The 18109-nt window shown below is 39.0% G+C and overlaps 2 protein-coding genes across 4 annotated transcripts; both read left to right on the forward strand.

The window, feature by feature from the left end:
• The first annotated feature begins 319 nt into the window (after positions 1 to 319).
• LOC143034560 (dehydrogenase/reductase SDR family member 11-like) lies at positions 320 to 14150 on the forward strand. Of its 3 annotated transcripts, none has more exons than XM_076200793.1 (7): positions 320 to 500; positions 3666 to 3820; positions 3908 to 4076; positions 4384 to 4513; positions 7625 to 7754; positions 12814 to 12969; positions 13671 to 14150. In XM_076200793.1, exons 2-7 carry the CDS (start codon positions 3689 to 3691, stop codon positions 13698 to 13700), a joined length of 747 nt encoding a protein of 248 aa, XP_076056908.1. In that variant the 5' UTR covers positions 320 to 500; positions 3666 to 3688; the 3' UTR covers positions 13701 to 14150. The 3 variants fall into 3 exon arrangements, with proteins under 3 accessions (XP_076056908.1, XP_076056906.1, XP_076056907.1); XM_076200791.1 differs by lacking the exon at positions 320 to 500 and adding an exon at positions 592 to 680 and having other exon boundaries at positions 13671 to 14149; XM_076200792.1 differs by lacking the exon at positions 320 to 500 and adding an exon at positions 1475 to 1542 and having other exon boundaries at positions 13671 to 14149.
• A 188-nt stretch (positions 14151 to 14338) lies between these two features.
• LOC143034561 (uncharacterized) lies at positions 14339 to 17314 on the forward strand. The gene is made up of 2 exons (XM_076200794.1): positions 14339 to 15913; positions 16018 to 17314. Exons 1-2 carry the CDS (start codon positions 15774 to 15776, stop codon positions 16472 to 16474), a joined length of 597 nt encoding a protein of 198 aa, XP_076056909.1. The 5' UTR covers positions 14339 to 15773; the 3' UTR covers positions 16475 to 17314.
• The last annotated feature ends 795 nt before the right edge of the window (positions 17315 to 18109 follow it).

An 18109-nucleotide genomic window follows, 5' to 3' on the forward strand; every position in this document is an offset into this window, starting at 1 on the left:
ATGATTGTGTGAATGGTGCTGGAGACAATGCGGCTTGTGATTAACCACGATCTTGGATCACGCGTTGGATTAGTAATCAACATCTAATACACTTTTGAATGAGAGCTCAGAGTTCATATATGACCTTTCACACACAACTCCTTGCCCACCAGAGTTGGAGTGCCAGCTCGCAGTAATAAAAAAAAAAAAAAAAAAAAAAAAAAAAAAAAAAAAAAAAAAAAAAAAAAAAAAAAAAAAAAAAAAAAAAAAAAAAAAAAAAAAATCAGCTCTGTGCAGGAGTCGAACGAGATAGCTGAATGGACGAGATCGTTGTCACTTCATCGTCATTGCAAGCTTGACACTGAGCAAGCAAAACACCTGTGAGAATGCTGTGAAGAGGCAGTTGTTATATCAGCGGCGAGTAGGACGAAGTGTTGACCGTAGAATATCTAGTTTTGTATTTCTAATATTTACGAGGTCAAGATTCCTAACTTAAATTTTATAACAATTCAACCAATAAGGTTAGCATTACTGTGACTCGATAGTGTTAAGGTGTTGGATTGAGGTTATGATATCAATATCTTGGCAGCGGTTGGTGTTATCTTCGTCCCCGTTATCTGTAGGGTTATTTCTCGTTAACTATAGTGATGCGCATCAGGCATTCCTCACGTAGCCTACGCCACCATTGTAGCTAAATCCCGGTAATGTATCCCGGATGTTTAAGCGATTACAGTTTTAGGTGATCTGTCTCAAACATCTCAATCCAAGTAAAAGAAAGAAAGAAAAAGTGATGGCCAGAGTGCAATACGATACTAAGACAAATACTTAGGGAGAGGGATCAAACCATTGTTTTGCGGTAGAAACCAGAATCGGTATTATCACAATCACATTGAAAGCTAAGTTTTATGTTGAATATCCGTGTTGTAAGTTCATGGATTTTTACAAATATTTTACAATTATTCTAGTGTAGTACTGATTAGAAGTGAAATTGTATCTGAAAAAAAAAAAAATCTAGAGTGCACCAACCCGCTGTTCACTGATGCATTTGAATTACGTGTCATTTTTATAAATTTCTTTTTAACCCAAGCAAATTACTCAGCTGAAGGTTATGCAGATATGAGATATTTTATTATTTGTGATCGCCCATTTTTCTATTAATATTTTTTGTATATTATTAAAGTTTCTCCCTTTATTGAGTTCACTATTGAGTTACTGGCAGCTTCAAATTATACTTAGATTTTTGCCATAACTTTTAATGAAGTGCGTGATATTGGGAAGAGTAATATTGCATAATAGATTTCTAGATGTTTGTGGAATGTAAGCATGGCAAATGTAGGTGATAACGTTTTCCCATAGAAAATAAAATCAAACGAAGTTGGTAGTACTGGTCAGTCCATGAAAAGTAAAGACAAGTAGTCTTAATTTTATTAATAGATTAATTTCACTATTTGTTAGATAATAAAATAGGCTTGCAGGAGTTGTAGCCGAATTTGTTGTTGTCGTTCCCAAGACTGGCCGAGCAGTACCGTTCTTGACGACCCTGTAAATTCTTGAGCGGAGGAGGTGGGTAGGGTCACCATGTAATGAAGCAATGGTGATCGATGAGCTTACACTATTGGGCTTTGCTGTGTCTTGCTGTTTTGTTTCTGACCTGTACAGTGAGAAGGGGACAAGGATGACTTTCCATCTGCAAAGAACTAAGATAAAAACGGACAACAAATGGGTCAAGTTTGGGTGCGCTTTTGGCTAGGCCTCCTCCCTTAAAAGGGGCAAGACATTCTTGGTATATGCATCATCAGTATCACCATCTACTTCTTCCTCTTCTTACTCTGTTGTGAAAGGAAACATACATGTTTGATACCAAGTTTATTATGTATAAGGTTGAAGGGGCAGGAACCAATGACAGATACATGTGGTACTACAAGACAGATGTCAGAAAACCTTCTCCATTTCGCTCGTCTTCAAAACTTCAGTAACCTTACCTCTGTCTGCAGATTCAGCCCCGAGGGACTGACATTGTCTATGAACTGGCCCAAGATATTATATATATATATTTTATATATATATATATATATATATATATATATATATGTATATATATATATATATATATATATATATATATATATATATATATATTTTTTTTTTACACAAGGAGATTTGACAAGTGATGACTGCTCCCCTCTTCATACTACTACAAGCTAGTAAAAACAGTCATACATCATACATTAACACAACAGAAGAAGCAATCTATCATTTCTTTGCCAGCCATTATGGAGCTGCTGGTTTTTAATTAGTTATACTTGAGGAAATAAAAAGTGTAATGAGAAGTAAGCATTTGGGAATGGACGCTAAGAGGAGATTGTATGAAGGGGTGATTGTGCTGACAGCACTGTATGAGGCAGAAACATGGAAAATAAGAGAGGAAGAGTTTAAATGTGTTGGAGATGAAATGCCTGAGAAGTACGGTAGGGGTTACTAGGCTGGGTAGAGTGAGAAACGAGTAGGCGAGGTGGAGAGTAAGGGTGGAAAGGGAGTTGGAAGATAGGCTGGATGAAAGAGTATTGGGATGGTTTGGACACATAGAATGAGTGAAAAAAGATTAGTAAAAGAAGTGTGGAAGGCAGAGGTGGAGGAAGTGAACATGCAGGGGCAACCAAGGATGAGATGGATGGATGGGAATGTCTGTTGAGGAAAGAAGGGGTGAGTGGAGAATGTGTATGGAGGATGCTGTGGTGTATGGAAGGGAGTGAATGGGGGATGGGGGGAATATGTGTGAGTGATATTTTGATGCAGCTCAAAGGGATTTCTCCCAGTCTTCTCTTTTTCTGCATGAGGGGACGGAGAGGGGAGGTCGCTGATTAAATGAAGCGGCCTTGCTGTGGATGTGCAGTGTCTTGCTACACTGCTGCTGACCCAGGACAGTGTGCAAGATGTAGGGATGACCTGTCATCCAGGAGCCAAGAAAAGAGGGAGGGAGGGGTGGTGAATGGGAGTGGAGTATGTGGGGATGAAATGGTTGGGAGTGGATTTATGCCTTTGACTTTAGCTACCTCTCTTGTAAGGGGAAATAGCCATTAGTAGTATGTAAACTTGAAACAGCATTTATTATTAAGGGGGCATATTAACTTCATTTGGTTTACAGTTTTTTTTTTTCTCTCAGGTGAATAGAATTACCTATTGCTGAGTTGAGAGTTACCATTTTTACTTTGGCCATAGGTGCTATTTAACTATAACCTTTGTTATTCTATGTAATATGAAGGAACTTATTTCAAGGTTTTTGGAGTCAATAAAAATTTTAACAACTATATCATATCTCCAGGACTGACAGTAGGTACCTGCTTGTGGTGGTCCTGATGTTTAGAAACAACAATCATCACACCACCCAATACAAAATCCTGTGATCACATTGAACACAAGACACAGAGTACTTTATACACACTGTTCTACACTCACCCTTCTTAGACAGCAACACAAAATCTTTTCACCAATAGACTTATTGGCTGAACTGGTGGCTGAGGCCATTTTTTTTGTAGACTGCACGTCTTCTGCAAGACAGAACTGGGGCATTGGATAGATTGACTGACTGGGTTTATGTGCGTATAAAATCCCCAGTCAGGTTACAAGAATTGAGTAATCACTTCCTTTGATTCTGAATATGATTTTGGGCTCCTTTCTACCGGCAGTGTGTTACAGCAACTTCAAGGCTATGGAGTGCTGGCGTGGACGAGTTGCATTGGTGACAGGAGCCAGTGCTGGGATTGGTGCTGCAATATCCAAGGCCCTTGTTATTGCTGGCATGAAAGTGGTTGGTGTAGCTAGGAACATAGACAGTATTCAAGTAAGTATATTAGTGAGTTGTATTAATTGGTTGATGGTCTAAAATTTTATTTTGATGGCATGTCATGAGACTGCATATGTCTTCCAGACCTTGGCAGATGAATTGGCAAATGAGCCTGGCTCCCTGACTCCAATGAAATGTGATATCACAAAGGATGAGGAGGTCCTTTCTGTCTTTACCAATATCAAGAAGGAATTTGGAGGAGTTGATGTTTGTATAAATAATGCTGGAATGTCCAGAAACAAAACCTTATTAGGTTGGTATTGGTGCACTTGTCTTGTTTTAGAGGGACCTACTGTTACCAGCTACTGTTGGCCTCTGGATTTCTAGTCAGTGAAGCTTGTGGCAATAATTATTGTATGTGTATGTATTTATGTGCAGTACCTACCTCTAGGATAAATCTACACTATTTCTTTAGTCATAGTTTGAAATAACTCTACTGTATGAGTTAATTAACACACAAAGAGGAATAGGTTGTTTCAGCTTGGGTTAGTAAATGTGGCTGTATACTGATGTATTACAGTAGTTACTTCTGTTTACTGGTTAGTCTTCTGTGGCTTCAGATGGGACCCCTGAGGACTGGAGAGAAATGTTGGATTTGAATGTGGTGGCACTGTGCCTCTGCACCAAAGAAGCTGTGGCATCTATGAAGGAACGTGGAGTGGATGATGGGCACATCATACATATAAACAGGTTTGTGCTACATATTTATTTTGACCTCTTCATCATGATAAAACCTGCTAGCTATTTGGAAGTAAGTTGGTTGTTCACATGAAAGGCAATGAGAAAGAAGGAAAATACTGTGGTGAAGATTTTCAACGGGATGCATAATATACAGATTTTGTTAATGGTTACTTATGCATATATATATATATATATATATATATATATATATATATATATATATATATATATATATATATATATATATATATATATATATATATATACAGTCAAACCTCGGTTTTCGAACATAATCCGTTCGAGAAGGCTGTTCGAAAAGCGATTTGTTCGAAAACCGAAACAATTTTTCCCATTATAATCAATGTAAATAATTTTAATCCGTTCCAAGTCTAAAAAACAACTTTTTCTATTTTTTTTTTTTTTACTATTTTACACCATAAACTGCACTGTATACTGTTTACCATAAATAAGTGTATCCCACTTCTTTTCTTAAACTTTTCAAACCACCCTCTGCTTGCTTTAAAATCAAACCCTTCCGGAATAATGCTAGGATATTTTTTTATCAAATCTTCATACAATTGTCTTGCTTTGGCACAAATTGCATCTTCACTAAGAGTATCACCTGCTAACTGTTTCTCACTTACGAAAATCAGCAAAAGTTTCTCCACTTCCTCCAATACCTGTGGCCTTTGTTTGCTAAAAACACTTGATCCTTTAGCCACATCACTTGCTTTAACCTGGTCTTTATTTTTTAGGATGGTGCTTATCGTCGATTTCGCCATCCCAAACTACTTAGCCAACGCAGACACACGAACGCCAGATTCATATTTCGCTATTAATTCTTTTTTAAATTCAATAGTTTTGCGCACTACTTTCCTCTTTTCTTCACCACTTGAACTTGCTTTCTTTGGACCCATGATTAGGGGCTAATACACAATGCAAAGATGAAAAAAGTCAGATTTACGTAAATAAGAACGAACACGTCTGCTCGAAATGAACTTTGATCGCAAATGCGCTACGGAGGAAGCGTCCTTAGCATTCGAGTTCTCTCGGCTCGCGAGTGAGCCGCGTTCGGGTACGCTCGGCTTCTTTCGGTTTGTTCGAGAGCCGAAATTTGGTCGAGTTCTGAGACGTAAAATTCTCGAACTTTTTGGTCGAAAACCGATTTGGTCGAGAACAGAAGCGTTCGATAACCGAGGTTTGACTGTATATACACACACACACGGACAATGAAATAGTATGCGCAAAAACCATTCATGAGTTTAAAAACAGACTAGACACTGCGAGATACAAAGGCGGGACATCACGAGCATAGCTCCCCTTCCCGCAAAATACAACTAGGTAAATACAACTAGGTAAATACATATATATGAAGATAGGAAGGTGGTAAAGAAACACACAAGTCAGAGCTGAGTTTATATATATATATATATATATATAAAGATAGGAGGGTGGTAAAGAAACACACAAGACAGAGCTGAGTTTATATATATATATATATATATATATTATATATATATACATATGTATATATATATATATATATATATATATATATATAAAGATAGGAGGGTGGTAAAGAAACACACAAGACAGAGCTGAGTTTATATATATATATATATATATATATATATATATATATATATATATATATATATATATATATATATATATATATATGTATATGTATATGTATTTCTTCTTCCTCAATCAAGGCTTGATCTTTGTACAAGTTTATGTTTAATATAGGAAGAGGGTATCAAGAGCCTTTTTTTTACAACTGTTCTGCATTTAAGGTTATATAGCATACTCAAATGTTATAGTCTTATAGTATAGTGTCTTGATTCTAGAGCATCTTCCATTCAAGGGACCAATGATGGGTACCTGCATGTGGTGGTCCTGGAAGTTGGGCAGCAAAGCTGCCCATTTTCAAAACCCATTAATCCCCTTTCTCCATCAGGAGATACACCTGGTACTCAATCTCTGAACTGGGCCCAAGACCTCTCATTATCTACTTCAACGGTATTTCTTAAACTTTTACATGAGAGGTAATAACTGGCAACTGCTCTCCTCTCCCTACCACTTTCAACTGGTGACAGAAACAATCACACACTGATATAACACAGACAATAATCCTATCTTTCCTCCCAGAGATCTGTGGGAGGTTCTGAGGACTGCTAACAGCCACTGTGGGGCAGTGTGTTTTCCACTGTGTGAAACTTGAGGCAACAAGTGATTGATTGTTCAGATCAAAACTACTAAATCATACTTTTTTTTGGCTGAAAGGATTTACTCTGGTCTATAAGGGATTGAACTAATTTAGATACCCCCAAACCCCCTGAGGACATGAAGTGTTAATAGGGTTCATTTACCTTGCATAGTTTATGAAATTATTTTTGTCTAAGTAGGAGTGTTGTGCACAGAGGAAAAAAAGCTTAAGAAAAGGTAAGACAAAGACCAGGAAGTATATGAGAAATAACATGCATCTTCTGTTTGTATACTGTTTAGTATCCTTTTTGTCCTCTCTTTATGGACTCTGCAACTATCAAGTAGTTAGTCATAACCACTGGTCTGTCCCAAAGGTCTTTTAGTGGGGAACACACTGAGAATATGATCGATGGGGTGAAAGGTCTTTTGAGTAGGGAAGGGAGAATCCAAGAGATAGGTGTGAATGGAGATTGGTTATAGCTGGATTATAAACTGATGCAGCCCAGAGGGGTTTCTCGTTGTCTTCTCTGTTTTACTCATGAGTGGATGAGGAAGAAGGGTCACCATGTAATGAAACATTGGGGGTAAACCAGCTTAGGCTATCAGGCCCTGCTTTGGAGTTGCAGTGTCTTACTACATTCCTTCTGACATGAGCAATTGGTGGGGGACAGGGATGAACCTTCATCCTGATGGTGCAGATAGAGAGGGCAACAAATGGGTATTGGATAAGTAAAAGGTGGGTATATGCCTTGATTAGGCCAACCCCCTTACAAAGGATAGCTAGATGAATCCCTAGAATTTCAGGAGGCTGGGGTTACTCACAGAGAACACATTATGTACACTAATACAGTTATGAAAATGTTTTGAAATTATATGGTGCAGGAGGTAAACAGATCATGTTTCTGTCTGCAGTGTGTGTGGGCATAAGGTGTTCCCCAAGAATGAAAGTCATTTCTACACGGCCACCAAGTATGCTGTTACTGCACTGACAGAAGGGCTAAGGCAGGAGCTAGTTGCTAGTAAATCACGCATTAGAGTTACAGTGAGTATATAATATATATTTTTTTCATCTTTAGTACTTATACTCTTCATCTGTAATAGAACAGCATCAGTATAGCTGATATGATATTATTACCAGTAATTATATTTTTCTTAATATGCTGTATACTCATTGTGTTGAGGCAATTCAACCCCATTCAGAAATTTTGATGTTATAAAATGTAGCTCCTTGTTGAGATCTAATGGCTACTCATTATTACTGCTTGCCCTGAAAGTTTGGACATTTAAGACAAATGTGACAACTTATTTCACAACTAAAGTGGTTTCTGGTGTGAGCCTTGCATGCAGCTTTTGAGTCCCATTTACAATGATCCTGTAATATCTAGAGATTTTTTTCAATTCAATTTAACAGTTTATTCAACAAAATATTTGCATGTTGAAGATGCACATATATACATACAGTACCACACAGAAAACTACTAAAAAAACTGGAACACATAGGAGGAATACAGGGAAACCTACTAAAATGGATAGAGGACTTTCTGACTGGTAGAAAGATGAGAGTAGTGCTCAGAGAAAAATATTCAGACTGGAAAGAGGTGATCAGTGGAGTACCGCAAGGATCTGTGCTGGCACCAATAATGTTTGCTATCTATATGAATGACATGGATGAGGACGTGAACTGCTACATGAGCTTCTTTGCCGATGACGCCAAACTGCTAAGGAAAATAGAAACTGATGAGGACTGTGAAGCACTGCAAGAAGACCTAAATAGGGTATGGAACTGGAGTCAGAAATGGGAAGTGGACTTTAATACTAAGAAGTGTAGCATAATGGAGTTTGGAAAAAGCAAAAACAGAATATCAGGAAAATATACAATTGGAACCAAAGAAGTAAAGAAAGTAGACTCCGAAAAAGATTTGGGAGTAATTATCACGAACGACTTGTCCTATGATATACAGATTAACAAAATTGTCGGGGAGACTTACAACTTGCTAAGATCAATAAAAGTGGCGTTTACATACTTGGACGAAGACATGATGAAAAAAATATTGGTTACATTGATAAGGCCTAGATTAGAGTATGCAGCGACATTGTGGTCCCCCAGTACCAAAAAGAATATAAAGAAAATAGAAAGAATCCAAAGAGCAGCTACAAAAATGGCACCTGCACTTGCAAACCTATCATACGAAGAGAGATTGGCTAAACTGGAGTTACCGACACTGGAGCAAAGAAGAGAGAGAGGTGACCTATTGACCATCTACAGAATCATGAAAGGCACAGAGGTACTCGATAGTGAGAGCTTACTTAACTGGGACAAAAGAAACACAAGAGGACATGGAAAGAAAATAAAAAAACATAGCTATAGAAGAGAACTGAAGAAAAACAGTTTTCCTCATAGAGTTTTGGACACTTGGAACAAACTGGACAATGGAATAGTATGCGCAAAAACCATTCATGAGTTTAAAAACAAACTAGACACTGCAAGATACAAAGGCGGGACATCACGAGCATAGCTCCCCTTCCCGCAAAATACAACTAGGTAAATAGGTAAATATAAACATTAATTTGTTGAAAAGGAAAGAGCAGAAGCAATAGCTTATAAAATGCACTCCCTTAATAATTTATATATAAGTATTTAAGTATTTACAATATTTTTTACAGAAAAGTAAATTTTATCACAAAGATATTAGAAGTAATAATAATGGTATATACAGATTTTTTTGTATTCAGTGGGAGCAGCCAATATTTTCAATTTATATAGATATAAGGTGTAGATGTACAAATTGGGTAAACAGTGTTCACAAGAAGCTACACACGTATAAAGACATACATGCATTTACAATTTATATAGATATAAGGTGTAGATATACAATTTGGGTAAAGTGTTCACAAGAAGCTACACACGTATAAAGACATACATACATAAGGTACCACACAGAAAATTACTGTATAAACTGGAAACAATAGGAGGCATAAATGGAAAACTATTGAATTGGATGAATGACCTCCTACATGGAAGAAAAATGAGAGTAGTCCTCAGAGACAAATATTCAAAAGGGGAAGAAATGAGTTGTGGTTTCCCACAGGGGTCAGTGCTAGCTCTGATAATGTATGCTATATATGTAAATGACATGGATAAAGGTACTGAAAGTTACATGAACTGCTTTGCGGATGATGAAAAGTTATTAAAGAGAATAAACTCCAAAATAGACTGTGACTCATTACAGAGTGATCTGAACAAAGTCTCAGAGTGAAGCAAGAGATGGGAGGTAGAATTCAACATCAAGAAGTGCACTATACTTGAATTTGGGAAAAGCAAGAAAAGAATATCAGGGCAGTATAAGGATGAAGTGAAGGCAGTTGTTAAGATGATGAAAGCAGGTAAGGCACCTGGTCTGGATGGATGCCATGCAGAATGTCTAAAAAAAAAGGAGGTACAGTGATGGTGGACTGCCTGGTGAGGTTATTTAATGTTTGCTGGAGAGAGGGTAGAGTGCCGGAGGACTGGAGGAGTGTCTGTATAGTTCCACTTTACAAGGGAAAAGGGACAAGTGTGAATGTAGTAGTTTCAGAGGGATTAGCTTGTTAAGTGTAGTTGGGAAGGCTTATGGGAGGATCTTGATTGAGAGGATTAGGAGAGGAACAGAGGGAGTAATTGGTGAGGAACAGTGTGGATTTAGGATGGATAGAGGTTGTGTAGATCAGATTTTTGTGGTAAGACAGATATGTGAGAAAGCTATAGGAAAGGGGAAGGATGTTTTTTGGGCCTTTATAGATCTGGAAAAGGCTTACGACAGGGTAGACAGAAAGGCACTGTGGGAGGTTTTGAGGATATACGGGATAGGAGGAAAGTTTCTAGGAGCTGTCAAGAGTTTTTATGAGAGTAGTAGAGCTTGTGTCAGGATTAGAAATGGAGAGAGTGAGTACTTTGAGGTAAAGGTGGGACTTTGTCAAGGATGCATTATGTCGCACTGGCTGTTCAACTTATATATGGATGGGGTAGTGCGAGAGGTAAATGCAAGGGTAGTGGGTCAGGGATTGGAGATGGTTAAAGAAAATGGAGAAAAGTGGGAGGTGAGCCAGCTGTTGTTTGCAGACGACACTGCACTAGTGGCAGGATCGGAGGAGGGATTGAGGAAGTTGGTGACAGAGTTTGGGAGAGTATGTGATAGAAGAAAGCTGAAGATAAATGTGGGTAAAAGTAAGGTGGTGAGATGTACAAGGGGTGAAAGTGGCAGTAGATTGGAAGTGAGCATTAAGGGAGAGCGACTGGAGGAAGTGGATATTTTTAGATACTTGGGTGCAAATGTGGCAGGAAAAGGTGGAGTGAAGGTGGAGGTAGAATGTAGTCTGAGAGAAGCAAGTAAATGCCTTGATGGATTAAAAAGTGTAATTAGAAATAGACATTTGGGAATGGATGCTAAGAGGAGACTATATGAAGGAGTGATTGTGCCAACAGCACTGTATGGGGCAGAAACATGGAACATATGAGAGGAAGAGAGAAGGAGTTTGAATGTGTTTGAGATGAGGTGTCTGAGAAGTATGATGGGGGGTACTAAGTTAGAGGGAGAAATGAGGTGAGGAGGAAAACGGGTGGAAAGGGGATTGGAAGATAGGGTTGATGAAAGAGTATTAGGATGGTTTGGACACATGGCAAGAATGAATAAAGAAAGACTAGTAAAAGAGGTATGGAAGGCAGATGTGGGGGGAGTGAACATGAAGGGACATCCTAGGATGAGGTGGATGGATGGGGTGAAGGGGGCTTTGGGGAAGAGAGGAATGTCTGTTGAGGAAGGACGGGAGAGGACAGAAGACGGGTGAATGGAGAATGGTTGTATATGGATGATGTTGTGATGCATGAGGTGGAATGGGTGGGGGGATGGGGGGTGAGGTAGTATGCATGGGGGGACGTAGAGGGGGGTCGCCGATTTAATAAAGTGGCCTTGCTGTGGATGTGCTGTGTCTTGCAACACTGCTTCTGACCCAGGGCAGTGGACAAGGTGCAGGGATGACCCGTCATCCAGGAGGTGCTAAGATGAGAAGGAGGGTGGAGGGGTGTGGAGTGTTTTCAGGGATGAAATGGGTGGGAATTTTATGCCTTTTCCTCTTTGGCTACCTCCCTTGTAAGGGGGAAAAAGCCTTGGTATATGTATGTATGTATGTATAAAATTGACAGAAAAGAAGTAAAGAAAGTAAATTCTGAAAGGGACCTAGGAGTAATCATCACCAAAGACATGTCGCCAGATAAACATATAAATAAAATAGTCAGAGAAACATACAATTTGTTGAGATCAATAAAGGTGGCCTTTAAATACCTGGATAAGAAAATTATTAAGAAAATATTACAAACACTAATAAGGCCAAAACTGGAATATGCAGCGCTGACATGGTCACCCAGTACAAAAAATATAAGAAAATTAGAATACAAAGAGCAATGACAAAGATGGCCCCAACACATTCAAACCTGACATATGAACAAAGACTGGCCAAACTGGAATTGCCGACCCTGGAACAAAGAAGAGAATGCAGGGACCTAGTAACCATCTATAGAATTATGAAAGGAAAAGAATGCCTTGATAGAGAGGACTTATTAAAGTGGGGCAGAGGAAAAACAAGAGGACATGCAATGAAACTCAAAAAGGATAACTACAGAAGAGACCTGAAAAAGAACAGCTTCCCACACAGAGTGATAGATATATGGAACAAATTGGATGAAAAAATAGTGTGCAAACACAATACAAAAATTTAAAAACAAACTTGATCTTGCGAGATACAAAAACGGGTCACCACGAGCATAGCTTCCCTTCCACTATAATACAACTAGGTAAATACATACATACACACACATATGATGCATGATTCCACATCAAATGCTCCAGGACAAATGCTCATATAACTGTAGCCAACAACAGTCACAGGCCAGACCTATAAATCTCTTAGTCAAGACTCCAGACCTTGTTCAGGGAATGAGTGTGAGCCATTATGGCTGCACCCTCAGTAACAAGTGAGGAAAGATAGGCAGGAATTTCTGCCTCATAGACAGAGGCAGTTCTTATATACAGGCACATTCAGTTGCCAGTACTGCATTATTCTTTCAGTCCATCAGTCCAGGCCTTGTAACTACTGAATTTCAAATGCGAATGACACAAGATGCTGCAGAAGTTGAGCGGATATTCTCCAAATTCCCATATTTAATGCCAGAGGATGTTGCTGCTTCTGTGATTCATACTTTGTCTGCACCTCCACATGTTCAGGTATGCATGCAACTTCTTTCCTCTTTATCCAAATGATATGCTTTGCAGGTTTTGTATTTGGTCATACCCCCACTTTTTTTTTTGAGAGGTACTTAGAAATGTAATGAAATAATCTTAATACCTTTGACCAGGTGAGGTTTTGTTGTGACTAAGGTCAAACATAATTTCATGCTAAAGGGATTAGTTTCAGTTATGTAAGGCTCTTCATATTTTATGTATGCTGAAATGGCCCTCACCCTCTTTTCTCTCCTTTGGATGAAGATTCCAAGTCTTTGGTATAATTTGGGCATCTCACCTAACACTTATTCCCTGCAAGACTTGTACAGATTTTAGATTATTGTATATGTATATTTTCAGTATCTTAAACAGAGGATATTAGCACCTCATCTTGCACTACTCCACTCTTGCCACTCCCAGACAACAATACAATTCCTTCCTTGAGTGACTTACAGGCCAATCCTGTAACTGTTACATGTTATTAGGAACCATGGGTCTCCTGCAAGAAAGATCTGGGGTAGTAGATTGATTGAATGATTTGTTTGGGCAAATATCAGACTTGTATGTGAACATGATCCTATTCAGACTGGAGTTTTTCCCCACTAGAATTATCAAAAATAAACACTTATCAAATATACCATGATTATAGAATTAATGGATAAGAAGTTGAATAATTGAATGATATTCAAACTTTTACTTTTCAGGTTCATGAAATCATGATGTGGCCAATTTAAGAAGACTAAACTAAGTATAGAAGAATGGCTCATCATAAATACTGTCATAAACTACTTCCTACAAAAAGCAGGCACAAGGCTGTCATGCTACATTTGACAATATTGTATATTTTCTATAAATTAAACTGTTTTCATATATATATAGCCATGAAAATAAATACAAAAAATTGAGAATACAGGCCCATTATATCTCAGAAAATTGAGTACCCTTAGTGAGTGCCATAGCTCTGCTGCTGCAGTGAAGGTGTTCTCCATACATGATATGCCAATAAGGTCCACTATGACATCTGAGGACTTCATGATATTTGTTTTCTCATGGGAAATTGGAACCTCCTGACTTTTGAGACAAAGGAGAAGAGCTGCACTGGAGTGCATATGTTACTGTATTGTGCCAGTTATAATTCTGAAATAGGTATATATAATTACTTATACCTGACATTTCTCTTTAACAAAGTAATATCATTTTGCAATAAATTAATAATAAACATGTATTTCCTTGGACTATATTTTTATATATACATAAATGATAAGTTCGATGTGAAAATTTATAGGTGTGTGGAGGTACGGGTGAGAAAGATGCTAATGTTAGGGATTTCTTTAATTTTGCAGTATTTTGTTGTAACTGTCAACACTTCAGTTTGAAAACAGTATCGACAAAATTACATTGAAGAGGTAGAATCATTGAGGCAATAGATTTTAAGAAGGGTAGACAAAATATTTCATAATCTGTCCCCCACAAGTCCATCTGAATAGCAAGCCACAATCTTGACATCACAGTTGCCACACGGCTCTGTGGTGGATTGGTAAAGCACTGGGCTCACAAGCCAGAGAACCGGGGTTTGATTCCCCGGCCGGGCGGAGATAAGTTGGGTTTGTCTCCTTTCACGTGTAACCCCTGTTCACCTAGCAGTGAGTAGGTACGGGACGTTAGTCAAGGAGTTGTGACCTTGCTGTCCCAGTGTGTGGTGTGTGAGTGGTCTCAGACCTACCCAGAGATCGGCAAATAATGAGCTCTGAGCTCACTGCCGTAGGGTGGTGTCTGGCTGTCTCGACAGAGACTGCAGCAGATCCGAGGTGAATACTCTCTATCAGCTTTTGGGTAAACTACCAAGTTGTGGACAATCTCAGTGCGATGAAGAGTAAGCAATGTTGATGTGTGACCTTTTTCCAAAGATATTATTGTTAGAGGACAATGTCCCTGGGGCCAAGATAGACATTCAACATATTGACAGTTATTTCAACATTCAAATGAAGTATTGGTTGGAATGTCAAGGACTAAAAAGTAGAAACAGAGCTCTCCATCATGTCCAATTCTGCTAGCCCCATTGATTGAACAAAATCCCACTCCCAATATTTCATAGTTATTGAAGCAGCCATAAATGAGGGCCTTGATGATTTGAGAAAAGAATTGCTCTGAACTGTAACATTAAAAATGAGTTAGGTTTGGTGTGCTGTGCTTTTCCACGATAGCACCCATCAAAAATACAATAACTTCTCAAAAATCTCTACTAATGTTAATATCAATTTACAGTATTTATTTACGAGGTTCAAAATACTCACAATGATAGGAGCTATCCAATGATGCAAATAAGAATTGCGTCCGAGAGACTGGCTAACTTTATATTTACTGAATATTCCTTAATAAAAACAGGCCAATGCAAAAAATTATATGTACATGCTGATAGCAGATATGTTTCCCCTGCTCCCAGCATTGGCAACACTTCTGCAATGTTTTTTAAGTTAGGTGTTGTTTTGCTATTCTCTATCACAGCCCCCACCAGATAAATAAAACGCTATCAATTTGTGGTACTTATGGGGTTCCAAATACTCTGAATTATATAATAGGCGTTTTTACCAGCGCATGAGAATATCAAACACTGTTTGATGTTCCGGCTGGTCTTTGGTAAACAAGACTTACTGTGCTACCAGACGACCCTCGCTCGCACCGTCTCGGAAAAAGTGTCGTACGGATCATAACACAGACAGCAGCCGTGGTGGGACCATCAAGCCAGACTACGAGAATTGAGCCAAGGGACGAGACAATGGACAGCAGCACCGACATCTGATACTTATATGGAAGATGATGAAAACCAGTCTCTTCTATCAGGACCTATGATGCCTCTATTGGCAGTTGCAAGCGTGGCAGAGATGCAGCCAGAGGCAGATATGGGTGCTGTAGTAGTAGCAGCAGTAGCTTGTGACTTCATGGAAAGGTAATTATTGTCGACCAATACTAATTGTAAAATCCAGCATAACCTCATTCTGCTACTAAGGTCAATTGTACAGTATACTAATTTGGTTCGCATTTGTATTGTAGGGAACACCATCCAAAACAGGAGGGTCTGGCAGACATCCTGGACAACATGAGCGAGATGGACTTCTTCCGGAACCTTCGCCTCACAAGGACATCTTTTGACCTCATCTTGGACTTCATACATGAAGCATACGGTCTGAACCCTTCAGGATCCAGCCTTTATTTGGGTCCAAGAAAAGCTTTGTACGTTACACTCTGGTATTTAGGAACGCAGAGTACCTACAGGGAAATATCAGAGATGTTTGGTGTGTCACAACGTACAGTGTTTGATTGTGTCCAGAGACTGATTGATGTCATTTGCAATGCAGGAAAGGATGTCTTTTTGTGGCCAACTCCTCCTAAAATTTCTGAAATTGCACATGAATTCCAAGAAATGGGAGGAATTCCCGGTGTGGTAGGGGCTCTGGATGGATGCCACATTCATCAAAGCTCCATCACCCACGCAGGCCGATTATGTTGATAGAACACAAAAACACAGTGTCATTTTACTTGCAGTTTGCTTGCCTAATAAAAGTTTTTCCTACATTCAAGTGGGCTTCCCGGGATCTGCACATGACAGCCGAGTGCTAAAGTCAACTTCACTTTATAAGAAAATCCAAAACGGTGACGTAAATTATTTCCCATCACCACAATATCATATTGTAGGAGACTCTGCCTTTGGAGTCCAAAAGCATGTAATGGTACCATTTAAGAACTCTGGAAACTTATCGCAAGCACAAATTCTCTTCAATACTAAACTCTCCAAAGCAAGAGTTACCATTGAAAATGCTTTTGGTTTCTTAAAAGGTAGGTTTCGACGATTGAAGCATGTAGATGCCGATATTCTTCGGATACCTAAAATAATAAAAGCATGCTGTGTTCTTCACAACATATCAATAACTCAGCCTGATGAAATTAACATCCTCGAGAGGGAAGGGCTGGTGGATGACGCTGTTGAGCATTTCAGTTCTTCATTGTCGTCTGCCCTGCCACAAGACCAGGCTGGTGTGCTAAAAAGGCAGGCAATAGTGGCAATGCTACAGTGAGTGACAGGAAAAAGTAAAAGCAACCTGGAATATGACTGTTTAGGGTTTCAATAATTAGCCAAAATATATTGTTTTTTACATTTCTTTATATGTTACAAAAATATACAAAATTCACATATATGTACATGGTTTTTATTGATTGTGCCTCCCAAAATTTTGTAAAAGTGTTTTGACTCACTCTGAAATCCTCTTCAAGTGTGACGTGGCACATATAATTGGATGTACTTTTGCTTGTGTTCATATGGTAGGTTGGAGGGAATGCAGAGGGCAATGGAGGCAGGAAGGGTGTCAGAACCAGTAACTGAAGTCTTTCTGACATGTCAGAGACCACAAGGGTGACTTCAGTTACCGGTTCTGACAGCCTTCCTGCCTCCATTGCCCTCTGCATTCTCTCCAACCTACCATTCTACCATTTCAATGCAAGCACCAGTACATCCAATTATATGTGCCACATCACACCTGAAGAGGAGTTCAGAGAGTCAAAACATTGTGTTATAGTCATTTGTCACCATGTAGTTATTTGGTATTATATTTTATTACAAAATCACTCATTGTTTTGTCTGCGCTCTAATTCAATTCTTTTTAATCTTAGGATATTCAACCTCTCCCTCTTTATCTCCATGTCCATTTTGTGGCGTTCTCTATCACATACCGCAATGCAAGACAAAAGTTCTTTTAGTTCTGCCATACTGTTTTGTTGTTTATCACTAGATGTTTTCAGTGTATTTTTCATATCTTTCACGCACAATAACAGTTCCTTTCTATCTGCAGAGGGTCTTAAGCTTCTGGTTCTTGTTCTTGTTCTTCTTGGGGGTGGGACATTCCCTCGGGCTGCAGGTGGCTCCTCACGTGTGGCTGGAGCAGGCTGTGGGGCTTGTGAGGCATGAGCAGGCTGAGGATCTGGTGGTGATGCTTGAGGAGGAGTTGGGGCACGTTGCGAGGCTTCACCATGCTGAGGGTCTAGTAGTGAGGCTTGAGTGGCTCCTGGAGTGGCTGGAATGTTTAACACTGGTGAGGCTTGTGTGGCTGGGTCTTCTTCCACAGGGTTGTCAACCTCCATTTCTGCCACA

Source organism: Oratosquilla oratoria, chromosome 17 (genome assembly GCF_046742065.1).
Source record: "Oratosquilla oratoria isolate Oo_2021 chromosome 17, ASM4674206v1, whole genome shotgun sequence".
NCBI classification, from domain to species: Eukaryota; Metazoa; Arthropoda; class Malacostraca; order Stomatopoda; family Squillidae; genus Oratosquilla; species Oratosquilla oratoria.